Below are 23,780 nucleotides of genomic sequence, written 5' to 3'. Positions count from 1 at the left end.
CTCACCACACCTGCCCCTCTCAGCTGACACGTGTGTGCTGGGGCAAGCTGTGGAGAAGTAACCAAGCCACAGCCTTCTCAGTGCTGTAGCAGCATCCTTCTCCCCCAGAGCAAGAAGAGGCTGTGATGACACCTGGGGGTTTTGTCTTTTTTCCAGTGCTGCATCTGTAGCCACCCATCTCATGCGCTCAACCTGCAACCAGCAATGCAGTCCTACACCCTTCCTTGCATCTCTTGCTAGCTAAAGTGCTGCTGTCTTGGCCCTGGGGCATTTGATTTTCACTTTAAAATTACAGCTCTTGTCAGAAAAGCAAGAGTTCACCAGAGCTGGGAAGTCAAAATGAATCATTTTGGGTGCAAGACTGAGATACAAAGTTTCCACATGCACAGATAAGGGTGCTTGTCAGACACCTCTCAGCCCCAAAGCCTGAATGTCGGCTGGGCTGTACTGCATGCATGCAGAGATGCGTCAAGAAAGCGCAGAGAGATGAAAAGTGAAAATGAAAACGTTTTTAGTCACGCTAAGAAAGAAAGAGAAACCTCCATTTTTTCTTTTCACTGAAAGAAACACTTGTCTTTTCCAGGAGGTGGTTATCTGAGAGAATAACTAGAAAGGAAAATTAGAAAGGAAAACAGACTGGGAAGGCATGTTCGTATTTATGCATGAAATGTCAGGGCTACATTCCCTTAATCAAACAAATCACCAAGGGAAGAGCTACAGAGACCTTTTGGGTGACCCACCTAATAGATATGTCACCATTTGTAGAATTCAGCACAGAACTGCACAAAGCAAAGCTGTTGTCCTGTGAGTGCCATCTCAGGAAGTGTTCAGCAGTTAGAGTTGCTTACATCATGGTTTTGTCACCAGTACAGTAACACAGGACATCTTTCTTTGCCCCAGTAACAGTAAAGCAATCAGTTCAGTTTTCTTCAAAAAGGAACCATTTAGTCCCCTTTGCAATATAGGTCACTCGAGAATCACTGAATGGGGAGCTGTTGTGATAGAAAAAGGATTCCCTTTGCAGAAGAGGTAAATAAATAGTTAATGTGGTATTTGATCTCACAGAACTGACAGAGTGAACAGGAAACCCAGTGGCTTTAGGTGGAGCTGGTCTCCTCTTTGGGTAAGAGATGACCTTTTTTCACTCCCAGTTTCACTGCTTGTCTGAAAATATTCAAGTGCATGAAAAAAACCAATTCTTACTGGATACATTTTGGTCTTTGAAAATGCCACAGTGTCTACTTTAGTGCCTTTAGCAGTGGCATTTGTAATCAGGTAGTTCTGTATTTATCAAACATTGTTACTCTCAGGAAAGGGTAGAAGGTTCTTCACCACCAGAAGAGTTATTTCTTACTCGCATGCCCGTTCCTAGATTACTTCTTCTCAGCCACTGAAATAAAAACAAAATTCAGGTACCAAACTCAGAAGAGTTTTTCTGTGCTTTGACAACTCAGAGGTTTTGATTTACATCCTCTGTAAATCTTCTGAATGAATCACTGGACTGTGCTGAACCATAACCTGTCTTGGGCTCATTTTTGACAACGGCAAAGGCAGAGCCGGCCTTCTAATCTTCCACGATACCATTTCTCCAGTTAAATGCTGCATTTGCTCCATGAGTTAACGTCTTCACTGGTGGGTTGACCATCTGCCATTTGTTCTCCTCTTTCAGCTCTTCGCAGAAACACATGCCCAGCGAAGGGATCTAGGAAAGAAGTTACCAGTAGTATTATTAGCAGGGTCATTGCTTTGACACGGAAGAGAGGGCTTTGCTACAGAAGAGAGCACACCCTGAGACTGTTCTGGAAAGAGAGACTGGAACATTTTACCACTTCTGAAATGAACTAAAAACAGACTGGAGGCCTGTGGGGTGAAAGCTGAACTTGTGTCACCACCCCACATTCATACTTGGATTTGATGATCAAAATACGTTCGCTCCTTCTTACGCATTGACAGTGGTAGTAAAAATATATCTAAAGGCTGAATTTTCTGGTCAGTCATACCAGATCAGATGGTAAGGAAAACGGGGGTGAAGAATTCTGCCACTGGTGATAATACACCAACAAAGTAAGCCAAAACCCCCATGGTGACCTAATCTCAAACACAAGCCCCACTTGTGAAGCTGGCAAGAAAACCCTTCTCCACTTCATTCTGTGGCTGAGCACCGAAGTTGTGAATTTACAGTGACTCAAAACCCACACCGCTTGTTAAGGAGCGACTCACTGGATGTAGCTGCAGGTTACACTCACACCACCATGGGGAGGGGAGGAAAGGCTCTTAGCCATGTTTCTAAAGGAAGGAGGCTAGCCTCAGGTAGAGAGGTTTGTCTTGTCTGTAGGTGTCACCTGGCATTGACTTTCCAGGGGAGCTGGACAGAAACCTTCTCCAAAGGCTTAGCTGCTAGTCACATACTGTTCGACAGGAGAAAATCCTTCTCTTGACCTCCAGTGCTTTGCTAAAACTACATGAGACCATGCCATTTGTAATGAGAAAGCTAATGTCATTGGTATTGGCACGCAGTTACATGCATATCTTGCTGTGTAAGCAGGCTCCTCACTAAAAGTATAATAAAACAAAAAGAAAGCTTCCTGCTGATAAAAAACCCCTTACCTTTCGTACCACCTGGGCAAAGTCACTGCTGTCTCTGGTGGGAAGCCCTATCAGAGGTCGGATGAAAGATACTAAGGAAGAACCATGGCCCACAATGAGGATGATACCTGACACACCAGAAAAAGCAAAGAAAATTAGTAAGGGAGCTGCAGCAATGTCAGGTTACCCATCAGCAGATGGGTATAAGGCTCTTTTGGTGCTGTTCATTTTTGCAGACCTCTTTGATAATGTGGAAGTGTGTATTGTGCTGGTCAGAAAAAATCTGGTGTGTTGTACGTGTGCCAGCTAGTGAGAGAAAGCATTTGCTAGGAAAAGAGAAAAAAAAGCTTCCCAGAAAAGTAAATTGTCTTATGCTGAGCTACATCCCAATGTACAAAGACCAAGCAAAGAGTGTACTCTTGCATTTTAGTACTCTACTGTCTCCTATTTAATTTTGCTTTTTCATTTCTATCCCATAAATTGCATGTATTTTAATTTAGCATAGCCCAGGACAAGGACTAAGAGTCTAACTTAAGCTCTGTGCAGTACCAACAACTTCCGTTAAATGTGTTTCTGTTGGCAAATCTCTGCCAGTTGCTGTTACTGAAAGTGTCTGACAGGACACACAAAGATCTGAAACTTCTACCTTTGCTGGTGCAGGCAGCGATGATCTGTTTTATAACCGCAGAGCTTCTGCTTACAAATTCTTCGTAACTTTCCGACGGCACCAGAGAAGAGAGTGGGAAGTTACCCCTGGCAATAAAATCACAAATATATGTTAATCTAGATAAAAACTGAGACACTTGGCACCACTGAATGACTACACCAGAGAAAAGGCACTTCATTAAAGGGATATAGCTTTATTTACTGGCTTGGCTGACATACTGCTACCTCAGCTTGCATGGAGCATTAGCTTCCCCCACAGTCATTGCCATTAAATCTTATGGCTAAATCTCATAGCTCATAAAGCACCAGATGCAGGGAAAACCATGCTTTAATAAAACTTGTAGTTTACAGTGGAGATTATTTAAAGTAGGATTCATGCCTAAGAAAAGCTTAAGCTTTAAGCAATTCTGTCAGCAGGGACCGCTGCCCAGCTATGGATTGCAGATTTGCAGAGCTGCCCAGCTCTGCAGTTCTCACCAAGTTCAAACCAATGTGAGACACTGATGATTTGAATGCTCTCAAGATCTGGCATCTCATTGATAGGGTCTTTAACAAAGCAAATCAAAATCTACAACAGACGAGGCAATCGCAATACACCAATCCTAAGTATCTGAGCACTTCCACAGAGTCCAGGCATTCTTCTGCTTTTATATACTAGGGCTCTTCAGGAGCTGAATAAGTATTTTCCTGAAGCAGTAAGAGCCAGACCTTCAAACTGCTGCAAACCCGGGCAGCCCCACAAGACCAGTAGGGCCTGGGTTGAGGGACGCCATGCACCCTGCTCAAACCCATCCCAAGGCTCTGCAGCAGCTTCCAGGACACCAGCTCAGTCCAGCCGTGGGAAGGGGACTGGGGGCTGCCCCAGCCCAGTAGCAGTGGGGAAGAACCTGCAGAGCCCTCATGTGCGGGGGCTCGTGGTGCCAAGTGTGGGCAGCTGGGAACACCAGATTTCTGATGGTGGGAGACCCTAACAACTTTCCTAGAGCTGTGGGACAGGCAAAACAGGCAGCAGGGACCATAGTAATTTGCTGCCTCTCAGCAGGCTCCTGTCTTTGATACCAACCCTCTTAGCTGATGCTTGAATCAGGCCTTCTTGGCAACAGATTAAAACCTCCCCAAACTCACTTTCTATTTTTTATGTGATCCTCTTAATCTCTGGGGATGGGAAGCGTTTACTGCTATAGCTGGCAAATAGTTAGCCATGTGTTGTGATACAATACACGGTCTTAATTTATTTTCTTCAAGTAACTGCCCCCCCCTTGCCCTGATTTGATTGTCTCATTGTTCAGTGAATAGGCAGGATGAGATTAGATTAATAAATTGTAGTAAGGTATGGTATCACAGTGTACTTTCACAGGTGAGTCTTCAGTGCATTATGTCAGCACAAAGGGCAGAAGTAGAAAACAGGTGGTAAAACCGTGTGAAAGGCTCACGGTGGATCGTTAATCATAGCTCAAATTAGTCCTGGCTAGGTTGGACAAGTCTAGACTGGGGTATTCAAAACTAGTCTGCTTTTTGGCAGAGCTGCAAATTTTTTTTAATGCACTGTCCTGTTGGTACCTCAGTCTCTTCAGTATTGACCCTTTTACTAACCAGCCATCCTGCAGCAGAACTAAGCATCCCCAGCACTGGCCCAGGTGGTTTCCAGGCTAAGTAGCAACAGGAGTGCTCAGCCCAGGCCAAGGTCTTGGTGGGAGTGCTGTGTCCAGGTGTGAGTGCTACAGGGCAAGTGAGCTGAGGACCAACAAGCGAAAAATCCAGAAAGGAGCCGCGAGCAGGGGTCCAGAAAGCACAGCCAGCGAGGGAGGATGGGAGGAGTTCAGCTCAGGGGAGACTGAAGAAGGACACGATAGCAGTCTGAAAAAAGTTGTTGTGAAGAAGGGTCTGTCCTCCATGCAGAGGATGAAGAGGAAAGAAATAAGTGGCTTACACATGGCTGCCAGTTTTTAGCAGCAGGAATGGGAAAGGCAGAGTGTATCCTGCTTTGGGACAGGGAGCACATACCAACTCTGCTTCTGTGAAAGCGTGAAAGGAGGGAGAGGCAGAGTTAATCTCACCCAGATGTAGCTGCCTACTACTCAAGTGTCTGGCTAGGTCAACGGAGACAAGTAAACCCCTTCAGAAGGCAATTCATGCTATCTTAAATGTCAGACGTAGTCTATCTAAGATGGGAAAATCAGTCTTGGGAGCCCCTTCTTTCCACCAATGACAAGGCTGCCAGCAAAGAATCACAGCCTAGGCACCCAGCTCTTAGATGTCTGCAAGTGGTTGCAGCTAACCTCAAGGTGATTTCATCTCAGCACACAATGCATGGGCAGCAAATGTTTCAGCACCACTCACATTACCTCTTAGTGGCACTGGCAACAGGAGAATTTGGGTCAGGTCCACTGATGGCAGGCAATGATCAGGGACTTAACCTAGTTGAAGGTTGTCATTTGCAGTGGGTCAGTATGGTAAAAATCAGTCCCTGGGACCTAAGGATTTTGAACCCTGCATGCAACAGGAAGAAACTGGCATCATATGTGCAAGTTTATAGCTCATCCACCCTATTTTTGCCTGGACCTGATTGACCTGTGAGGGGTCTAAATCCAGTAGTTACCATTGCTTCAGAGCTTCCTCTTTGTACTTCCCACTGCTCTGCATTTGCACACTTTTTTTTTTTTTTTTTAGGCAAGTGATTTTGTACCAAAACACCTAGGAAAAACAGTTTGTTGGTGGGAAAACACAGCAGAAAGCACTATGATCCAAGAAAATGAAGGATTTCATTCCTTCATACAATTTCAAATGAAGACACTTGCTTGGCTGTAAGAAATGCATTGAGACGTGAACAGTTTCCTTTCCCCCTTTCTTGTATATATGGGAAACCCCAGAGATACGCACTTTTATTAGCTGAGTAATATCCTGGATCTGGCTGTGCACTGTGAACACAGAGCAGCCTGGCTTGTGAGCAAGATGAGGAGCTAGATTGAATGGGAGGCTGATTTCCTGCCCTGCTGTGGTTTGCAAGTGCTCAGAAAGGGCATCACACACCCCACACACCCCTCCCCAAGTTATGAGGGCCCCAAAAAGTCCTTGCTGAGCATAGAACTTTAAGCAGTTCAAAACAAACCCCCTCCCGCATCCCTGACCAAATTTATCATGAACATCAATGATAGTAAAAGGCTGTCACCCTGCCTGCCTCCAAAACCAGAAGGGCAGCTGGTGCGTGTCAGGCTCACCTCTCTCTTCCCAGACCCTGCGTGGCTCTGTCCTGGGGTGCACAGGGGTGGCCCCTCACTTTCCCTTCCTCTTGTAGCTGTTGTTTCAGCGACACAAACCCGTGACATTTCAGTGTGGAGCTGTGCTCCTTGCCATCTCCCAGCCTGTGCTCACCCCCTGACGCCAGGCAGACCTCTTGCTGCTGCCCTGCAGACCCTCAACAAAGGGCTCACTGACTTCTCTGAAGCCACAACTTTTCATCGCTGAAAACCAGCACGTCATTTACCGGACAGGTTATTCTTCCCATTTCTAAACTGTGCTTCACATGAGCCAAAAGTAAAAAACAAATGGCTGTAACACAACTATGCTCATGCATGACAAATCGTGGGTCGGAGCCAGCAGATGAAGACAGCACCAAAGCATGGCTGGTCCTGCGCACAAGTATCAGATGTTTGTGCATGTGCAGGTGCACCCATGTGCTATATAGGCACATACTGCCAAGCGTGCACATGTGTCTCTGTGTCAGAGCAGCAAAGTTGACTCCTGTCACAAGACAGCTGACAACATAACATATTTTCGGAACAGATCATGCAGGCTTGACTTTGATCAGAATCACCCCATTTTTGCAATGTTTGTAATGGTTTATGACATTTAAAAAGGTGAGGAGATACTTTGGGGAAAAAAAACCCCACCAAAACTTCAACAGCTAGATATGGAGCAATTACCTGTAATTTGTATCTATTCTGTAAGATGCCTCTGCCAGTTCTGTCACAGTCATGAAGTTAGGAATTACTTTGCTTGTTTCCCACTTAGTCCATTCAAACAGTCCTGGTTCCACCCTGATTTTGATTTTTTGATCTAATTTAAGCCCTGCAAGAACAAGGAATATTTCTTAAGGAGAGAAAAGTACATTCAAAGTGTTACATTCAGGCTATACATTTTGCCTTGTTTGCTGTAATGCTTTCATTAATGAAAATAAATAACTTATTGTCAAGCAAAAGAGGATCATGTTGATTAAATGAAGCCACCATTATATTCTTGTCTGATTAATACTAAGGCACTACAAATTATTACATCACTTTTATTATTATCACCATCATTATTATTATTTCTGGAGCTCTCTTGTGATGATCTGCAAGGGACAGAAGAAAAGACCTCAGTAATGTTGCAGTCTGAGTAAACTTTAGACAGGAAAAGTTTTTACCATTTTTATATAACATTTTTCTCAGTGGTCCTCGGTGGGGCAATATATTGCCCTACAGAGTTAGAAATGGAATTATCTTGTCAAGAGATACATTATTTTGTTGATAATTCTCAAGAGAGATTACTGAGTGTCACTAGTTCCCAGAAGAAATGCACTCCCATCGTAATTCTGAGGTAAACATGGTAATGAACTGTGAGCCTATGACAGACCTGTCCGAGCAGACAGGAGAGGGGAAAAAAAAAAAAGAAAGGGAGAGGGAGAAAAAGGAAAGATTTTCTGCAATATGAAGGAATTACAATAGTTTGGCTTGCAAAGGCAAATGCTTTCAGGAGAAAGTTGTCTTCCCTGATTCACATACCTATCCTTTGGAGCACTGGAAACATCTGCTTTTTGGCTCAGAATGTTTTCTGGTAAAGGTGGCAGTGGTGATGAGCAGCTACTAATCTTGAATTCAACTGGATGTGAAACGTCTCTGTTTCATACAACATCAGATTCCATTTTAACTAGTGCCTACTAGAGTTAGTGGGATCGCACTCTGCAGACCATACATGTGGCAGTAGGTTTATTACTGCCTGTATTACCAACTAGACAAAACCATCTTGTCTTCCCTGCTTAAATATAGCAACAAATAACCACAAAGTCGTACATTTTAATTGCTCATCTCAGAGACTTCACAGAAGTTTCACAAAGATGTTTTCACTGTGGCAAAAGCACCTGGTCGGTTTTGCTGCCTTACCCTGCAGTACGTGTTGAGCTGTCTGTATGCAGCGGAGAGAGGGTGATGAGTACACGTAGCTGACTGTCACCTCCTGGTCCAGCAGAGCTTCCCCTGGATGGGAACAGCAAAATGAGTTACTCTTTTATCAATCATGACAGGTGAGAAACTAGTACGAAATACTTTCTGCAAAAAACAGCTTGGAGCTTTTCAGTTTCATTGACATGGGATACATTGACAGTTCCTTTCTATTCGTTTTTTCACACTGTTGGCTGACTGAGTTCACTAAAAAGCTCACTCTGGTGGCAATAGGAAGTTTAAAATGAGTGTTGGAGAGATAATTATAGAAGATTCACTCCAAATCTGCAAACAGCAATTAGGCGTTTGGCCGTCTCCACCTACCTGAATCATCAGACACAAGCATTCGCACCAGCCTTGCACTGTCACAGTCAGGCACGCTTGCTCAGGGAGCAGAAACGACGTCGTTTGGTGAATGAAATGAGTCAGACTAACCCATACAGCTCAGCTGCCAGGTACCTGTGATGAGGTGACCACACTGCTGACCATGAAGCTGTTTCCTCTGGCCAGCCCCTTCGCTCCTCACTGCCCATTCAGCAACAACTGCATACGACACTAATCTGCAGACAAGCAGCAGGGCATGGGTAGTGTTGCAGCTTATTTTTTTCAACTTTCTTTGCCAGGAACTGGCAGAATGGGTCCCAAAGATGAGCAACCAGCCATGCTCTCTGTTTTTCTGTTTAAGAAGATCTTGCAGTGGTTGCCCATAGAGGTGTTACCACAATGAGTGCTGCTAAAAAGTTTTTCTACTGCAAAACCAGTATGAGCTTTTGCAGATGATGAAAGCTTGCTTCCCAAACCCTTAAATTTGCAGTAGTATATTATCCAGCTTACCTATAAGCCTTGACTGGAAAATACCACAGCAAGATATAGGAGGATCATTTTCAAACTGCTTCACACTATCTTTCCGCTTCGGCAGGGTGGAAGGGAAGTTCAGATCTGCTCTGTAGTATTTTCCTGAAATGAGGTTGGACATTTTGCCACAGCACAAGGGAAGCAGCAGCTGAACACACAGATGGCATTTTGTTATAATGACTTCACTTCAACTGAATGGTTGGATGGCCGGTTCTGAAAACTCAGCTCAGAGCAGCATCTTGGCTGGCAAATGGAACAGGTCAAATCTCGTTCTCTGGCCATGAGGGCAAGTGATGAAGCAGGGCACCTGCCCAAGGAGCCAGTCTCTCTTCGCTCCACCTGAGACACCCACACTGTCTGTCCACTGGGGATGGACAGTGATCTGTGCTCTCCGCAAACCTCACCTGGAAGCCACCTGGGCAAAGGGGCACCGCCATCAGCTGAGACCACGCCAAGGAGACAGCGAATAACTAAGCAGTTCGGGGGATTGCGGGGCACTGCCTGAACTCAGATGCCTACAGGATCACTTCAGTACTGCAGACACAGTCAGTGTCTCTCTGATGAAAAAAATCTGCCTACAGGATCACTTCAGTACTGCAGACACAGTCAGTGTCTCTCTGATGAAAAAAATCTGCAGTGACTGCTATTATCTTAAAGAGATCACATTTTAAAGTCACAACACTGGCTTGGGAAATCACCTGTCCTAATAAAACAGCACCTTTTCTGCAAGCTCTGAACGAGCAAACGTGGGGGAGAGAGGGCAGGAAAGTGTGCAAATTCAGCTTTGTGGGGCTCACATGAAACAAAAATCTACTCCTTATGGATATTCTTTTACCATTGCCAAAATAACAAAAAACATTTCCACTGAAGAAAAATGAAAGCAATGAATAGGTTATGCAGCCAGAAGGTACCACCCTCATCATCCAGTGTGAATTTAGCACACTTAATATAGGAGATCTCCAGCGTAACAAAGGAGACTTTCAGCATAAAGCGCTCCCTTCTGAACTCCCATCTTCTTGTTGCCCTCCTTCCTCCTGACACATATTTCCCTCTTCTGGGTCTGTTTTCTTCACCTGAAAACATCCTTTTTTTGAGAGAGAGGGCCAACAAATTCAGCTTTTAATTTAGCTCAGTGCTGACATCTCATTTTCTCCATGGATTGCTCTTGCTGCTCTTCCCCAGGTTTGACTGGTGACATACTGTGACTGATGAACAGACCATGATTCTGACTCAAGCACAGAAACGTGGAGGGGTCTGACAACCACCACCACCTTGTGTAACGAGCAGTAGAGATCTTGTGTTTTGTACATCTGTCAGCGAGACACACATCCATCAGTATGACAAGATCTTTGCCTGTTCCACAGCGTTTATCCAACATAAACAAGGAGGACTTTAGACCATTGCGAGCTAGTTATATGCAGGTCTAAGCAGTGCTGCATCTGACTGGCTACGTTACTCACTCTTTTGTGTCAGTGTTTACATTTACACATAGGAAATGGATTTTCTTGTACGCATTACTGGGGTTAATTGGTTTTGGTTCTGATTTGCTAAGATCCTCCCATTATCTTACTTACCATCTGCAGTCAAGCACTGCTGAAGCCAAGATTTGCCAAAGACTTGATCAACTCCTTCCCCGTGGCGCATCACCAGCACGCCTCTTCGCAGAGTGGCATTCTGAGACAGCTGTGTAAAAAGGGGTTTCATTATGATATTAAGTGTAACCTGCATGAGAAGTTTCGATTCCTGGATGCTGCCTGATGGAGGAAGGAACAGTGCCTGGGAGGTTTATAACAAGCACAGAGTGGGAAAAAAAGCTGCTGTAATAGATATCTGTCTTCAGGACAACAGGAAGCCTGACTGGCTTTCAACTGAAGACATAGGAAAGAGATCTCTGACCTTCATGGGCTACAGATTAGATTTTAATTCTGCGTTTACGCTAGTGAAAGGTAATGTTGATAACGGATCTTTTAATTCCAGCGTGGGAAAGAATTATAATTTTAAGGTATATCATATGGTTGATATAAACAGAGGAGGGAAACTAGCTAAAATTTAAATGGTAATGTTCTTTCCTACACCAAGACTAACACCAAGCTTGTTCTTCTTTTCCTAATGAAAACACTACTTCAACATTTTCATAGCTATATGGCTGAGTCAAAAGTGAACCCAAATCAGAGGCCACATTTTTATTCAGACTGCACGGAATTATAAATAAGTTTGAAGTAGTTTGGGCTTAGTATACAATGCACGTTAAATACAGATGAGAAGATAAGGAGGAACAGGTTAAAGACTTTAAAATTTTTTCAGCAGTAACCCATTGCAACATTACTGTGGCAACCCTGAGGTTAGCGATGTGTATCTGCAGCAGCAGAGAAGGGAATTCTTCAGAAGTGGTATGAGATTTGTATTCATGTATTCTACTAAACGCTGTAGCATTTCTGCCATGAAACATGAATCAACTGCCACAAGATCAGAGTTTAAGACTAAGGTTTCGTGGTCTTGCTCTTCTGCTTTGGAGGAATCCAGAGGCTGGGGAAGCTCTAGACTGGAGACCTGCACATCTGCAAAACATTTTCTTCAGGCCACTTAGTGTCTCTGCCACAGAACTGAGCTAGACAAGAGCAATAAAGAGCCAGTGGAAGAATGTGTGGCTTTGACAGAAGTTTCTGTCTTACAATCACACACGCAGCATCCTGGGAGGCCCCAGGGTGGAAGTTCCCTCAAGGTGCCCTCATGTTTCTCTGATGTTAATACAAATGAACCTGGGGTTATCTCCCAGCACAGCAAGAAGAGAGGCTGTGGGGCCAGCAAGCCCAAAGGCGTTTCTGCAGCATGTCAGTGTGCCAGAAAGGACTGTCTTGGCATCCCTGACAGTCAAAGCCAATAAGGCAATGCACGTGCAAACGTGCCATAGGTAGAAAAAACTAAGTCATTTGTCTGGCCAGTCCTAACAGAATACTAGTGGAAAACCTGGTAAAAAAATGATACGTGTTGATTTTGAAACTGGGACAAAAATGTAATCCCATCAGTGCTGCCAACCTTTCAAGTGAGCTGTTCTCTTGCTGCATTTCTATGCAGTTAGTTGCATTAGCTATGTATCTAAAAATACAAAAGAAGATGAACCATTTAAATGTGCTAAGACATGGGACCACGTAAACCACCAAGGTGACATCCACAGAATCCGGGCATAAAGTAACAATGAACAACAAGCCTAATTCTGCTCTAGTTACTCTGCTGTGAACCCATATGAAAGTCAGAGGAAGTTGTGCCTCTGCGTCACTTGTCAGACATGTTACCGTATCTCTGCACAGCTTGCCCAGTAAGGTTTTGCACAGAGAAACCCAAGCAGAGAGCTCATACGTTGTGCTGTTATGACAGGAACGAAAAGGGTTTTATGAAAGAAAGCAAGAGTAATGTACATCATATACATTACAAAATATTTATGAGATATTATACCATACGATACGAGCATGTGTGTAGAATATATATGTGCATTACAACATAGCATAAAAATGTGAGGGAGAAAAAGGAAGATACTATTAAATTTACTAAATGCTTTTAGGTAACAATATATCTACACAAGCACATGGCAATGATAAGAAACGGAAAAAAAACCCTGTTACCTGAAGAGAAAGTACATTGCTTACACTCCTTGATGTACTAGGATTATGGACTTCTCCATTCAGCTTCACATTAGGTTCACTTTCAGTTTGGGTGAGGAATCTCGAAGCTGTTGCAAAAACATATTCCCTATAGACAGAGCAGAAGCAATACACACACACAGACAGATGGACACACAAAATAAAAGGGATTTTAAGTCATGATTTTGTCTACAGGCACATGCAAGTCAGGATTCATATTCCATTCAGGGATTTTTTGCACGCTTGCAATCCACTTCATCACTTTGCTCTTGAGTTAAAATATGCCCAGTAAAACTAAGTTTGAAATACTATGAACTGATGGCATGTTCAAGCAGGAAATACTAGTTGGTTGCCTCCTGTCTGCCTCTGAAAACTCAGCAAGTGCCCCTACACCTCCCTTCTTAGAAAAATCAGCTCTAATCTACAAGTAGCATCAGCTGTGCTGTCAGCTGCAGAGCAAAGTGCAGGAAGCCAGGCAGATGCCTGCTGATACAGGGTAAATCAACAAGATGAGGGTGGGCTCAAGGTGGTGGAGTAACCTTTGTGTGGTTTCATTTTAAGTTCACTTTGGAGGCTCTTGAAAGAAGAAGAAAGCAGTGAGCCAGGCTGAAGGCTCAGCCTGCCCAGCAGAGCGTGGTCTTTTAAAATTCATTAGGATGTCTAGGTTGTTCAAGAGCAAACAGGGGTCATCCCTTGAGCAGCTGAACTAATGAACTCTGGGTGTCTGTGGGTATGTCCCCTATCTCTTTTCTTTCAGAAGTCTCAGCATTCCACCCAGACACACAGGATCCTCTCCTCTGCCCATGCCTCGGCTCCCGGCTGGCAGCCCACAGCTCACACAAGGAGGAACACTGCCATAGCTCCGCAGCAGAAAAAGTGACTGATACAAAGCAACGCCCATGAAACCCCAACTCACCTGTGCTTAACCCACGTGTCCGACTCATTGGCCCTCTCAGTGTAGTTTTCGGGAAGAAAACCCCTGCAGCCAGTCCGATGTGAGGTCCCGATCACCCAGCCTTCACTCACGTCAGACTGCTGCGTCGGGTCAACATAGATAAAGTCCCCGGCATTGATCATGAGTTCATCAATGTTCTGGGGCTTGTACTGGAATAGGGCTCTCAGTGTCTGGGGGGAACACACAGCAAGGTCAGGCTGCTGCCCAGAGTCCACTGTGGACATGACATGACAGTTCAGGGGATGCTTCTTCAACTACTGAACACAGTGACCAGTACTATTTTCCAGTCTGTGATGTGCTGTTTAGTGGCACTTCGGCAGAGAAAAAGGAAGACGCTACCGCATTTGCAGTATGTGTAAAAATAGGCACTTGGTTTTCATAAAAATACTTTTTTCCTGTAACTAGTACAGGCTTACTTGAAAGCAAACGTGGCAGAAGTGCTATCAGCTATTTTTGTGCTTACTTGCAGCTCTCCTGCGTGTGACCAAAATCCAATATGAGACTTGTGACAAAGTGATATACTGAACTGGCTAAAAGATGTTGATCATTCCATAATTTAAATTTGGAAATGAGAACTGCGAAAGTGTTTACTGGTTTAAGTAAGAGTCTGTTAATCATCAGCAAGAACTGTGCCCTGCTCACTGATATTTAACCTGGACAGTTTTCATCATGGCTGGGACAATCAAGAAAACTAATTTTACATAATGGAACTTTACTGCAAAGCTGTGATCTGACAACTCTTAGCAAATATTCAAGCATCATTATTTCCTGTCTCTTTTATTTTCTCAAGTCATGGTAAGATTTTTTTCTGCTGAAGTTTGGAATTACACCTTGCTGACATGCAGGTCAAACAGCCATCCATAAAGGTATCTTCTACTGATTGATGAGAACAGTTTTTCAACCGAAAGAGGTGCTTGAAACAACAATGCTTTTTGAAACACTGTACTGTGCATGCACTGATTTTCTTCAGGAAATAAAAGGCAAGATGACTAGCAAAAAGTCTCACCATGGGTTCAAGAAATAAATCTGATGACAGTACCTGGTAATGCACAAAACGCATGTCCCGTGAGTAGAGAGCAGCTACCCACTGGCAGGTCTCCCCTGGGTTAATGCATTTGGCCAGTTGTTCCAAAGTCTTCTGATGGTGAGGATAAAACTTGTGAGCCAAGGTAAGGTGGAGCTGCTTTTGGCAGGGCTTCACATGGCAATCTAGGAATGAAACAATCATATCACAACATAGAAGAAAAGGTAATTTAAAGCTCTTCTTGCTTTATCCTACATGTTTTGCATGATGCAGGAAAAACTCATAGTAATTAGTACCAGAGTAGATGATAGTTTTGCAGAATGTCATGGTTTTGATCATGCCAGAAAAAAATGAGCAGAGCTTGAACTCCTCTCCCAGTCTGAGATGTATTGAACTTAGTTCTGCCAGATGAAGCTATGCTGGGGCTGTGTCCCTTCAGTCTCTACTGGTGATGCAGTTTTCCTTCGCTGTCACTGGAGTGGGAATTAGGGCATATTTCTCAGGGATGCAGTTGGGCCATAGGATGGTGGGAATGGACGTCTGGGAATAGGGAATATTATATCCTTGCCCATCTTGGATATTCTGATCGATGGCCTATAAAGTTACACAGTCAACCATTTCAGCTTCTAGACAAAAGCACTGTCTCTTTGAAGTCTAAAACATGCTCCCCTAGCCACATTGTTTTCAAACCTGTAGGAGGAAAGGGTGCTTTCTGGCAGTAAAACATCAGCTAAGCTTCCCTGGAGACACAGGAAATGTTTTCAGTAGCATGCCTAAGCATTTGTGCTACAGCCTACCCATCTTCCCTGATGTTGGTCCTACCTGCCAGGGCTGAAGCCTCTGACGAGAATGCCAGAGCAAATTCTTTGAGGATATTTGCATGGCTGTCACCAATGAAGAAGCCAAGGTAGCTGGTGGATGAATGTAGTGAAAGGGAAATGGCTGGTGGAAAGCGCTGTAAAAAGCTGTTACCAACTCGCTTTAAGATGTCATACAATAATTCCACTTTCTGGTCTTCACACTGAAAGAAAACAGAGGAGGAGCAGGCTTTACCCACCGGCTCAACAGCCACTACCATAGCCTGTGTTACACAGCAGCACTAGAAAACAGTGCGGGCATTAGAATTCCTGAGAAAGACCTGCTAACTTGTCTGGGACTCCTGGTATTAAAATCTGTACTGTTGGGCAGTCCGATCTGCACAGTATCCTGGTGCTGTACGAGGAGATGGAGCATTCTACCAGGAGGTGTTATCTACTCTGGGTGGGAAAGAGCCAAAAGATTTTACCATCTGACAGGTGTGCAGTAACCTATCTGAAACGAGGCAGGGATCATGATTTTCCTCTTCTAAGTAAGAATCTGTGTTCTTATTATCCTACAGTCCTTAGCTGAAATTGCTCCTGGTAAAAGTTCAAGATCTCAGATGATGAGCAACATACCCAGCGAAATTCATAAGGCATCTTTGTCATTATGATCCTTAATGCTCTAATCACAGCAAATTAAAGGATTGAACAGAGCCATGCTTCCACAAAAGAGTGACAATTAAGCAATTTAAGAAGTGAAGAGACAAAGATGGAATTTGTGCCATTCAGCCAAAGACAGGAACATTATTGATGCTCCATTTCTGCCCTGCCTTGTTCTCTTCCACAGAGCTATTTGCTCCTTTCAGCCTTTATACTGGGCCAAGTTGCTGAAGGGGAAGAGCAAAAGAGAAGAAAGGAGCTCCTCCTCCTTCTTCTTCTTAGACAGTCTTTCTCTCTCAAGCATTTCTCAAGCCACAGGGAGGATGGATGCACCAAGGGGACACTGGGCAGACTGGGCTGGGCTGGGCTGGAGGTGGGATCCTGCACCAGGGCAAGTGCCGTACAGCAGGCTCCTCCAGGGCTGACAGGTCCAGCAGCTGCAAAAGGTGTGGGGAGTCAGGAAACAGGAGAGGGCCAGGTCAGGAGAAGGAGGTGGGAGCCAGGTCAGTGAGTCTGGCTTTCTGCCGGGGGGGCAGCCAGGTCAAGTCTTGCTGCCAGCCAAGGAACAGCAAAGAGCACCAGAGGGTGCATTTATCACTAGAAATATGGTACCTGAAATGGGGCTGAGATGTGCAATGTGAGGGTTCCCATTCAGTTGTCTCTTCCCGGGGCAGGTCTTTATAACTTGGCACCTTCCAAGAGCATGGCATTCATTACCAATAAATGACTTTCTGTTCTGTATAATTGTGATTAATAGCCACAGGGTACCATTCAATATTTTGCAACAAAACACTCTTATTTTCACTGTTTATACTTAGTGGCATGGTTTAGCATAGAAGTATGATTAACAGAGTAATTTTTGTCCAGCTGCTGTAGCTCACGTCTGTTTCAGTGCATTTCAGCGGCAGCATGTTCATGTGCTGCACCATCAACATGGAAAACTGGATTCCAGGTGGGTCCAGAGTTTTTCCAGATCAGTGGCTCTTTGGTGGTCTTTGCTGGTAGTGGCATCTATGCAGGAGAAGCAGCTCAGCTGGGAAGTTCTCTAGAGGGTTACCCAACATTCAGAAGGTCACCTAGGAGGGCAGTAACATCTCTAGAACCAGAACACAGCCCACCAGGAGTCCAGCTCAGGAGCCTAACTTCAATATTAAATTATTGACAAAGTGACTCAATGGCATTGCCGGACACCAGTTCGGCTTTCCTTGCTCCTTGAATCCCTGTGCATTCCCCTTCTCTCTTTTTCACAACATCCAAGATTCAATAGAAAATGTAAAGACTGGGACATACCACCATAGTGGTGACCTACTGGCTGGGGCTCTCTGGGGAAGGCAGGGGTTTCCTTGAGATTCCCATAGGGGTGATACCAAGGTTGACCATATCCTATGATAGCTCTGTCACCAGCGCACAGCTGGCTGAAGGCAGCCACTGCTGCCCTGGCCAGGAAGGTTTAACACCCTAGATCAATGCAGAAATGGCCACGATCTCTGAAGCCTGCCAATAGCTGCTTGTGGGGAGCAGTGATTCCTGCTGGATGGATGCTGGACATGTGTCACTCAGCTACCTCGAAGCATCCCACTGTCCCCAGCATCCAATTTTTAGGTATGCAAAGGCCCAAGTTGGGTAGCTAAAGTGGGTGGTGGGAAGAAAGCCTCCAGTGCCTATGCAGGGGCTGAATGCTCAAATATTAAGTATGTGTGGACCTGGGTCGTGTCAGTTTGATCACCAAGGAGAAGTTCTGGTGTAAGACAATGGCAGGTGGCCCAGTTTCACCAGTAATTGATATCTGAGCCTTGCACATCTTTTATTTCTTACCGTGAAGAAATCGCAGAGAGTGACGTGTGGAAAAATCTCATGGGCTCTGTTTTTCCCACACTGGCGCTTGCTCTCCTTCCAAAACTCTTGCAGGTGGTTATGCAAATGGCCAGTGGGACACAAGTAAAGAGCATACTCCTGAGGGATCGGGTCATCCAAAGAGGGATCGTTGCAGTGGGAGTGCAACCTGAAATCAAGAGCATATCACAGAGACTAAGTGTGTGCACCACTTAGTCTTGTGGCTGAAGGCATCCATAGTAGAGACCAAAACAAGGAAATACAAGATTGTTATTTTCTTACAAATGAAAAGCTAAAATAAAAGCTCCTTACAAATTTCCTCTCTAAAGTACTAACTAATGGGGAATGGAGATTTTTTTTCCTGCTTATTTTTTGTGTACTTTACATTTTATTATGTGCCTTCACTTCTTCCAATGTCTGAAAATGAAAGTCAGCAAAAAATATTTTTTTAGGTTTTTTGGAGTTATTTTTCCTTTTTCATGACTGGAAACAGAGGATTGGGGGAAGAAAGAGAATCAATGGGTAGAAAATGTTGAAGAATGACAAAATGAAAACTAACTGAAGATTAAAAAAATACCTAGAATGAGCTAGCCTTTTGATTCAGACCTAATAAAACCAAGTAAGGCAAATCAGGAAATGCACAAGCACAGGTCAGAAACTTGTATCCCATATGATGATATCCTTCACCTTCTTCTTCTTCACGTGCTGTATGTTTGACTTTGCAGCTGTTGGATTGGGAGTTGGATTCTTGGAAAGTGTGGTAGCATCCCTGGCAAAAAAAATTATTTGGGAAGAACATGCCATTCTGAAATGCCTCCTCTGGCTTTTCACAAAACAATAAAAAAGAAAAAACCAATCAATCAAACAAACAAAAAAAACCCCACCCAAAACACCCAAAAAGAGAAGAAAGTGCAAGAAAAGACGGGTTTTAATTTGAAGGTGGATTAAACAAAGAAATCAATTATCAGCACATGAATAACATGAATGCTGTGTGAGAGTCTTGATACAGGGATCAAGACTAAGAAGTAATTTTGATTCTAATTGTACCTCCGTCTGACCATCAGCCTTTCAGCTTATTTTATAATGAGTCTTTCTCAAGGGAAGAAGGTGGACTGTTTGCCTTCAGCCACTGCTGTTCAACCCCATGTTGTTACTGCATGTTTGTAACTGCAGCCATGGGTTACAGATATTTCCACTTCCTTCCTCCTTTCCTCTGGGAAGGAGAGTCCAGGTTCCCCCCTCGGGCCCTGTGCCCATTGCCCGTGGGTGCACACCATGAGGTGTGACTGCTGTGCCAAGGCAGGGAGGACATTTACCCCATGGGTGCCTCCGAGCACCTTCCTGGACATGCCTTGGTATGTGCTCACCATCCTGGCTCAGGGTTTGAGAATCCCTTGCAGAGGCAGTGACCAGATCTTGGTGGCCATGGCCATAAAAATCAGGAGGCTTGAAACTGAGGAGAAGGGTCTGCCCCAAACAGCAGGTCCCATGAACTGACTAACATCACTGTGGTGAAAGTAGCTGCTTCTGCCCCCAAGACTGCCCTTTCCTCCCCAGCCTTTCTGATTTACCCTGGACCTTCTGCTAATTGCCTCGCTTGCCAGAATAAATAAAAATGCAATTATTTCTTTCTCAGTGTGAACTGAAATGAAAAAAAATTAACTCAGATGCAGGAGTTTTTATGGTAGCTATCTTCAAAACTGAGTGACAGAATCAGCACAGAAACAAGGATTTTTAGGCAGGTTTAATAAAATACTCCTTAGAAATCACAGGTACTTACCATTTTGCAGCATCTTCTATTGTCTTTTGTCCAGTAGCAGCCAAGGCTTTTTGCCTAGAAAAAAAACCACAAAATGGATTCCTCAGACTAACAGAAAGAAAACTCCTAGAAAGTAAAGAACAGGCTTGCTGTGGTCATTGAGTCTTATTTTCCAGCAGTGACAGAACCTTTAACAACTAGGTTATTCCTGGCAAATATTAACGTTCTTGAAGCCCTCCAGATATTTTTTTCCACTGCAAGTCTTTAGTTCTTTCTTTCAGGACTGGTAACTTGTTCTCCCCACTGGATGTCTTCTTTTTGTGTTCTGTAGGTGTTTCCTTAACAGCCCAGCTGGCTATATGGATTTCCTTAGGGTTGGGTAAACCATACATCCACCCACTGAAAGAGCAGGGTTTGCTCGGTTCGTGGGGTAATGTTTTGGTTCAAGATGCCAGGCCCAAGCCCATACATGTAAACAAAGCAAAACAAACTTATATTGGAGTTTGAAAATGTGGATTGAGGATCTCCCATAGGCTAGCAGAGAGCCACACCTAAGCCACCAGTTCAGTCCAAGAAGAGAGACAATATCTCATGTTTCTCTCTGTTAATGCAACTGTCATTCTCTGGGATCGGATTTGATTAACATTTCCTTTTCTCACTAGAGCTGTGAAAATGCCAACTATGTACTTCACATGAATAAGTCTCTGTGGCTAAATGCTAGGTGATGGGTGAAGGACTCCAGTGTTTAAATAGCACCTGCATGCATGAACCCCATTTCCATCCCTGTCATCCACCTACAAACTTCTCAGAAGAGAAATGAAGGGGTAATAGAGACAGTGGACATGGAGGAGAACCTGCTAAATTACTTGGCATTTGTTCACCTCTTTCTTTCTCTCATGAGGCCATCCTTCCTGGACACTGGGTCCTGAGGGCATTGATTCATTTAGTCTTCTCACATTTTTATCCTCCCTCCATCCCTGTGACACCCGAGCATGCACCAGCAGTGCAATGACAGCATTAAGAGGAGGACTCAGGTTCATCCTTGGTGCTTTCTCCTAGCCTTCTGTCTTCTCTCTAATGCAAAACCTACACATGGGCTAGTTAAAAACATTTAAATGTGTACGTGCAACCATGTCTGGCTCTTTAGTAGGGGCTTAACATGGATGAGGGCTAACGTGAGTCTTTCTACTCAAGCTTTATCTTCTACCTTTCTTCTTTGTAAAGTAAATCAACTACCATGGCCAAATCAATGCAAACCCATGAACTAGCTGGTCTAAAACTAGCCTGTGTCCTCTGTGACTGAATACTACACATTTTCTTTCCATGCCTCTGCTGGCTTCCCCTTCTCCATCACATCAAACACGAACAACCTGTGTTTTTGTCATTCTCCCCATGCAGCCCTTCCTGCCATATCCTGTTGAAATGTCAGTGCCTGCCACTGCTCAGCTAATGATGCCAGACTTTGTTAACCACTTGTTACACCTCAAAGTGAGTGTTTTACTGCTTCATGCCATGCTGCCTCTCCCACTTGGAAAGAAGCTCTGGGCAAACAGAGCTTGACTTCAGCTTTTGCTTACCACAGGGCCTGTAAAATCATAAATGTAGTAAGACAAGAGAGACCTGAAACCATGGACTGTCACGCTGCTAAGTACTGTCTTTTGCTCCCTTGTGCTCCTTTCTGTGCCTGTTCCCACCTTTGGTTTTGTCATATGCATTGGCTGTAGGATGCTTCCCAGCAGGGTTTGTAGAGCCCTTAGGGTCAGGAGAGCATTAGGCTGTGACTAGAAATCCTGAGCTTCAAAGATTGAAAGTGAATACTGAAAGATAATGCACAGAATAAATTCTGCATATACCAGTTTCTCTCAGATAAAGACTAGGAATCAACCATTGAAAATCTTTATTAAAAACAGTGTCTTTACAGTGAGAATAAACTGGCTCTTCCCTAAAGCAGAAACTGCTGACACTGTTCAGTTCTGTGAAAGCACTGGGGAGGCCCATTTTATTGATCTGATGCTGGTCTTGATCCTCACATACGTGGTTTTCTTTTGTTGGGGAAATGTTGCTTTGGCATGCTGGTCCTACATTATGAAAGATTTTGTAATATTTCCACCCAGCCTCATTTTTCTTAGGCCAGGACATCTGAAAATAACAACTTTTCAGTGCTTTCATGTACAGTTCAATCCAGAAACTACAGAAACAGCTAAAAGGTTTTATAAAAACACAGTCAAAATTTTGAAGGTCTTAAAGTCAATGAAAGCAAATAGATTAAAACATAAAGTGCTTCTGGACATTTTATCATTTTATGCTGGTTTGCATAGTACTTCTGCCACTGCTTCTTGATTTTGACCTGGGAAGCACAAAGCCATCTCATTAATAGCAGAAAGTGTTTCAAAGTGGATTTGAAGAACATCAAATGCAGGACAAAAAAATTGAAAACTAGACATCACTTTGGGGTGACCTAACTTATAGTATTACTAGAGAAATGATGAGCCAGGTTTTCAGCTGCACAGCTAAAATTCTACAGTGCATAACTGGGAACAAGGAACCCACAGTTTCCTTGTAAGCTGTGCCCATTGTGTCTAAAGTTGATCCTCTAAACACAGCTGTTCCTAAAAAAGTAACACAGCACTTACAAATGAAGCCTTTTCAACTTGCTCAAGTTTTAGTCAAAAGGGAGAGATATTGCTCTACTTTCTAAAATATTTGTAGGGGAGGTTCTTTGACATTTAAATAAAAAAAATATTTTTTGAGTAGTTTGAACTAAGTGTCCATACTTGCCCTTCAGATGTTGGAAAATCCTCCCCAAAGTTTCCCTGTCCAACCAGAGCAATGTTTGGGGGAGGAGTGACCACCACATTTCTTTCTTATTAACTTGGTTAGTTGCCACCAGTTAATCTCTAATCCACTGAGGTTGCCAAGAATAGTGCCTCATTCTTTAATATTATGTTTTCCAGGTAGGACATGCTTTTGGAACAAGATCCTGATTCAAGAAAGGAAGAATAATTGACAGACTTATGTGGTATCCTGTTAAGGAAAGCTTGCTCTCTTAAAACAGTTTCCAGTGGCAAAATCCAGCAGGAGATCTTTGCCAAGCCTGAAAAAATCTTTGGAAAGAAGTTACATCCACATTTAACTCCCTTAGAGTAACAGTGATAGGCAGAAAAAGTGGAAAGAGGCTAAATCCCAGGAACAAACTATGGACGTCAATTTCTTAACACATTGTGAAGCCTCTCAATCTGAAGACACGCGAGGGCATGTGTCTTCAGATATACACAGTATTTATAAAAATGGATACAGGGCAGGTTGTTTTTGCAATGTGAGCAACACACACTGCTCTATAAGAAATTCAAAGCAAGATAGGTCTGATCCCTGCAGGGACATCGCTCCCAGGAAGCAGCATGCTCTCTTTATAAAAAACAGCAAGCTGCTGCTGCCAGGATCTGGTGAGAAATACCTCTTATATCTTGAATACTTCTTACTGTGCAAAGGCAGCTGAACACATTACTCACGCGATATGAGCTGGGAATCCTTTGGCAAGGAGAGACTCGAGGAGCGCAGAGGTGCTTTTGCTCCTGTGCTTGTTGGACACCTTTGCATACAGCTGTGTCTCAGCCACCGCCATCTCCTCTGCTGTTCCCCTGACTGTGTGCTCAGTGCTGACAGAAAGTGGGAGGTGGGAGGAGGGTGCGAGGGAGGGAGGGAGTAAGAAAATGAGAGAGAAAGAGGCAGCTAAAATAAAAAACCTCAAACCTCTTGTGATCTTTTCTGACAAAAGCTGACATCCTGTTTTTGTAGCATCTACACCTCTG

The 23,780-nt window shown here is 43.9% G+C and overlaps 1 protein-coding gene across 1 annotated transcript; it reads right to left on the bottom strand.

Annotated features, from left to right (window-relative positions):
• Positions 1-494: 494 nt before the first annotated feature.
• Positions 495-23,657, bottom strand: UBASH3A (ubiquitin associated and SH3 domain containing A). Its single transcript, XM_027804505.2, has 14 exons — positions 23,481-23,657; positions 19,993-20,046; positions 18,195-18,381; positions 15,742-15,940; positions 14,935-15,104; positions 13,857-14,065; positions 12,923-13,049; positions 10,877-10,985; positions 9,282-9,404; positions 8,391-8,483; positions 7,176-7,320; positions 3,233-3,339; positions 2,608-2,714; positions 495-1,702 (listed from the first exon to the last, which is right to left on the bottom strand). The coding sequence occupies exons 1-14, from the start codon at positions 23,591-23,593 to the stop codon at positions 1,565-1,567; spliced, it is 1,881 nt and encodes a 626-aa protein (XP_027660306.2). The 5' UTR covers positions 23,594-23,657; the 3' UTR covers positions 495-1,564.
• Between the last annotated feature and the right edge of the window lie 123 nt (positions 23,658-23,780).

Source organism: Falco cherrug, chromosome 2, assembly GCF_023634085.1.
Source record: "Falco cherrug isolate bFalChe1 chromosome 2, bFalChe1.pri, whole genome shotgun sequence".
Lineage (NCBI taxonomy): Eukaryota > Metazoa > Chordata > Aves > Falconiformes > Falconidae > Falco > Falco cherrug.
Note: the sequence above shows the minus strand (reverse complement) of the source record. Positions and strands in the feature narration are given on the sequence as shown.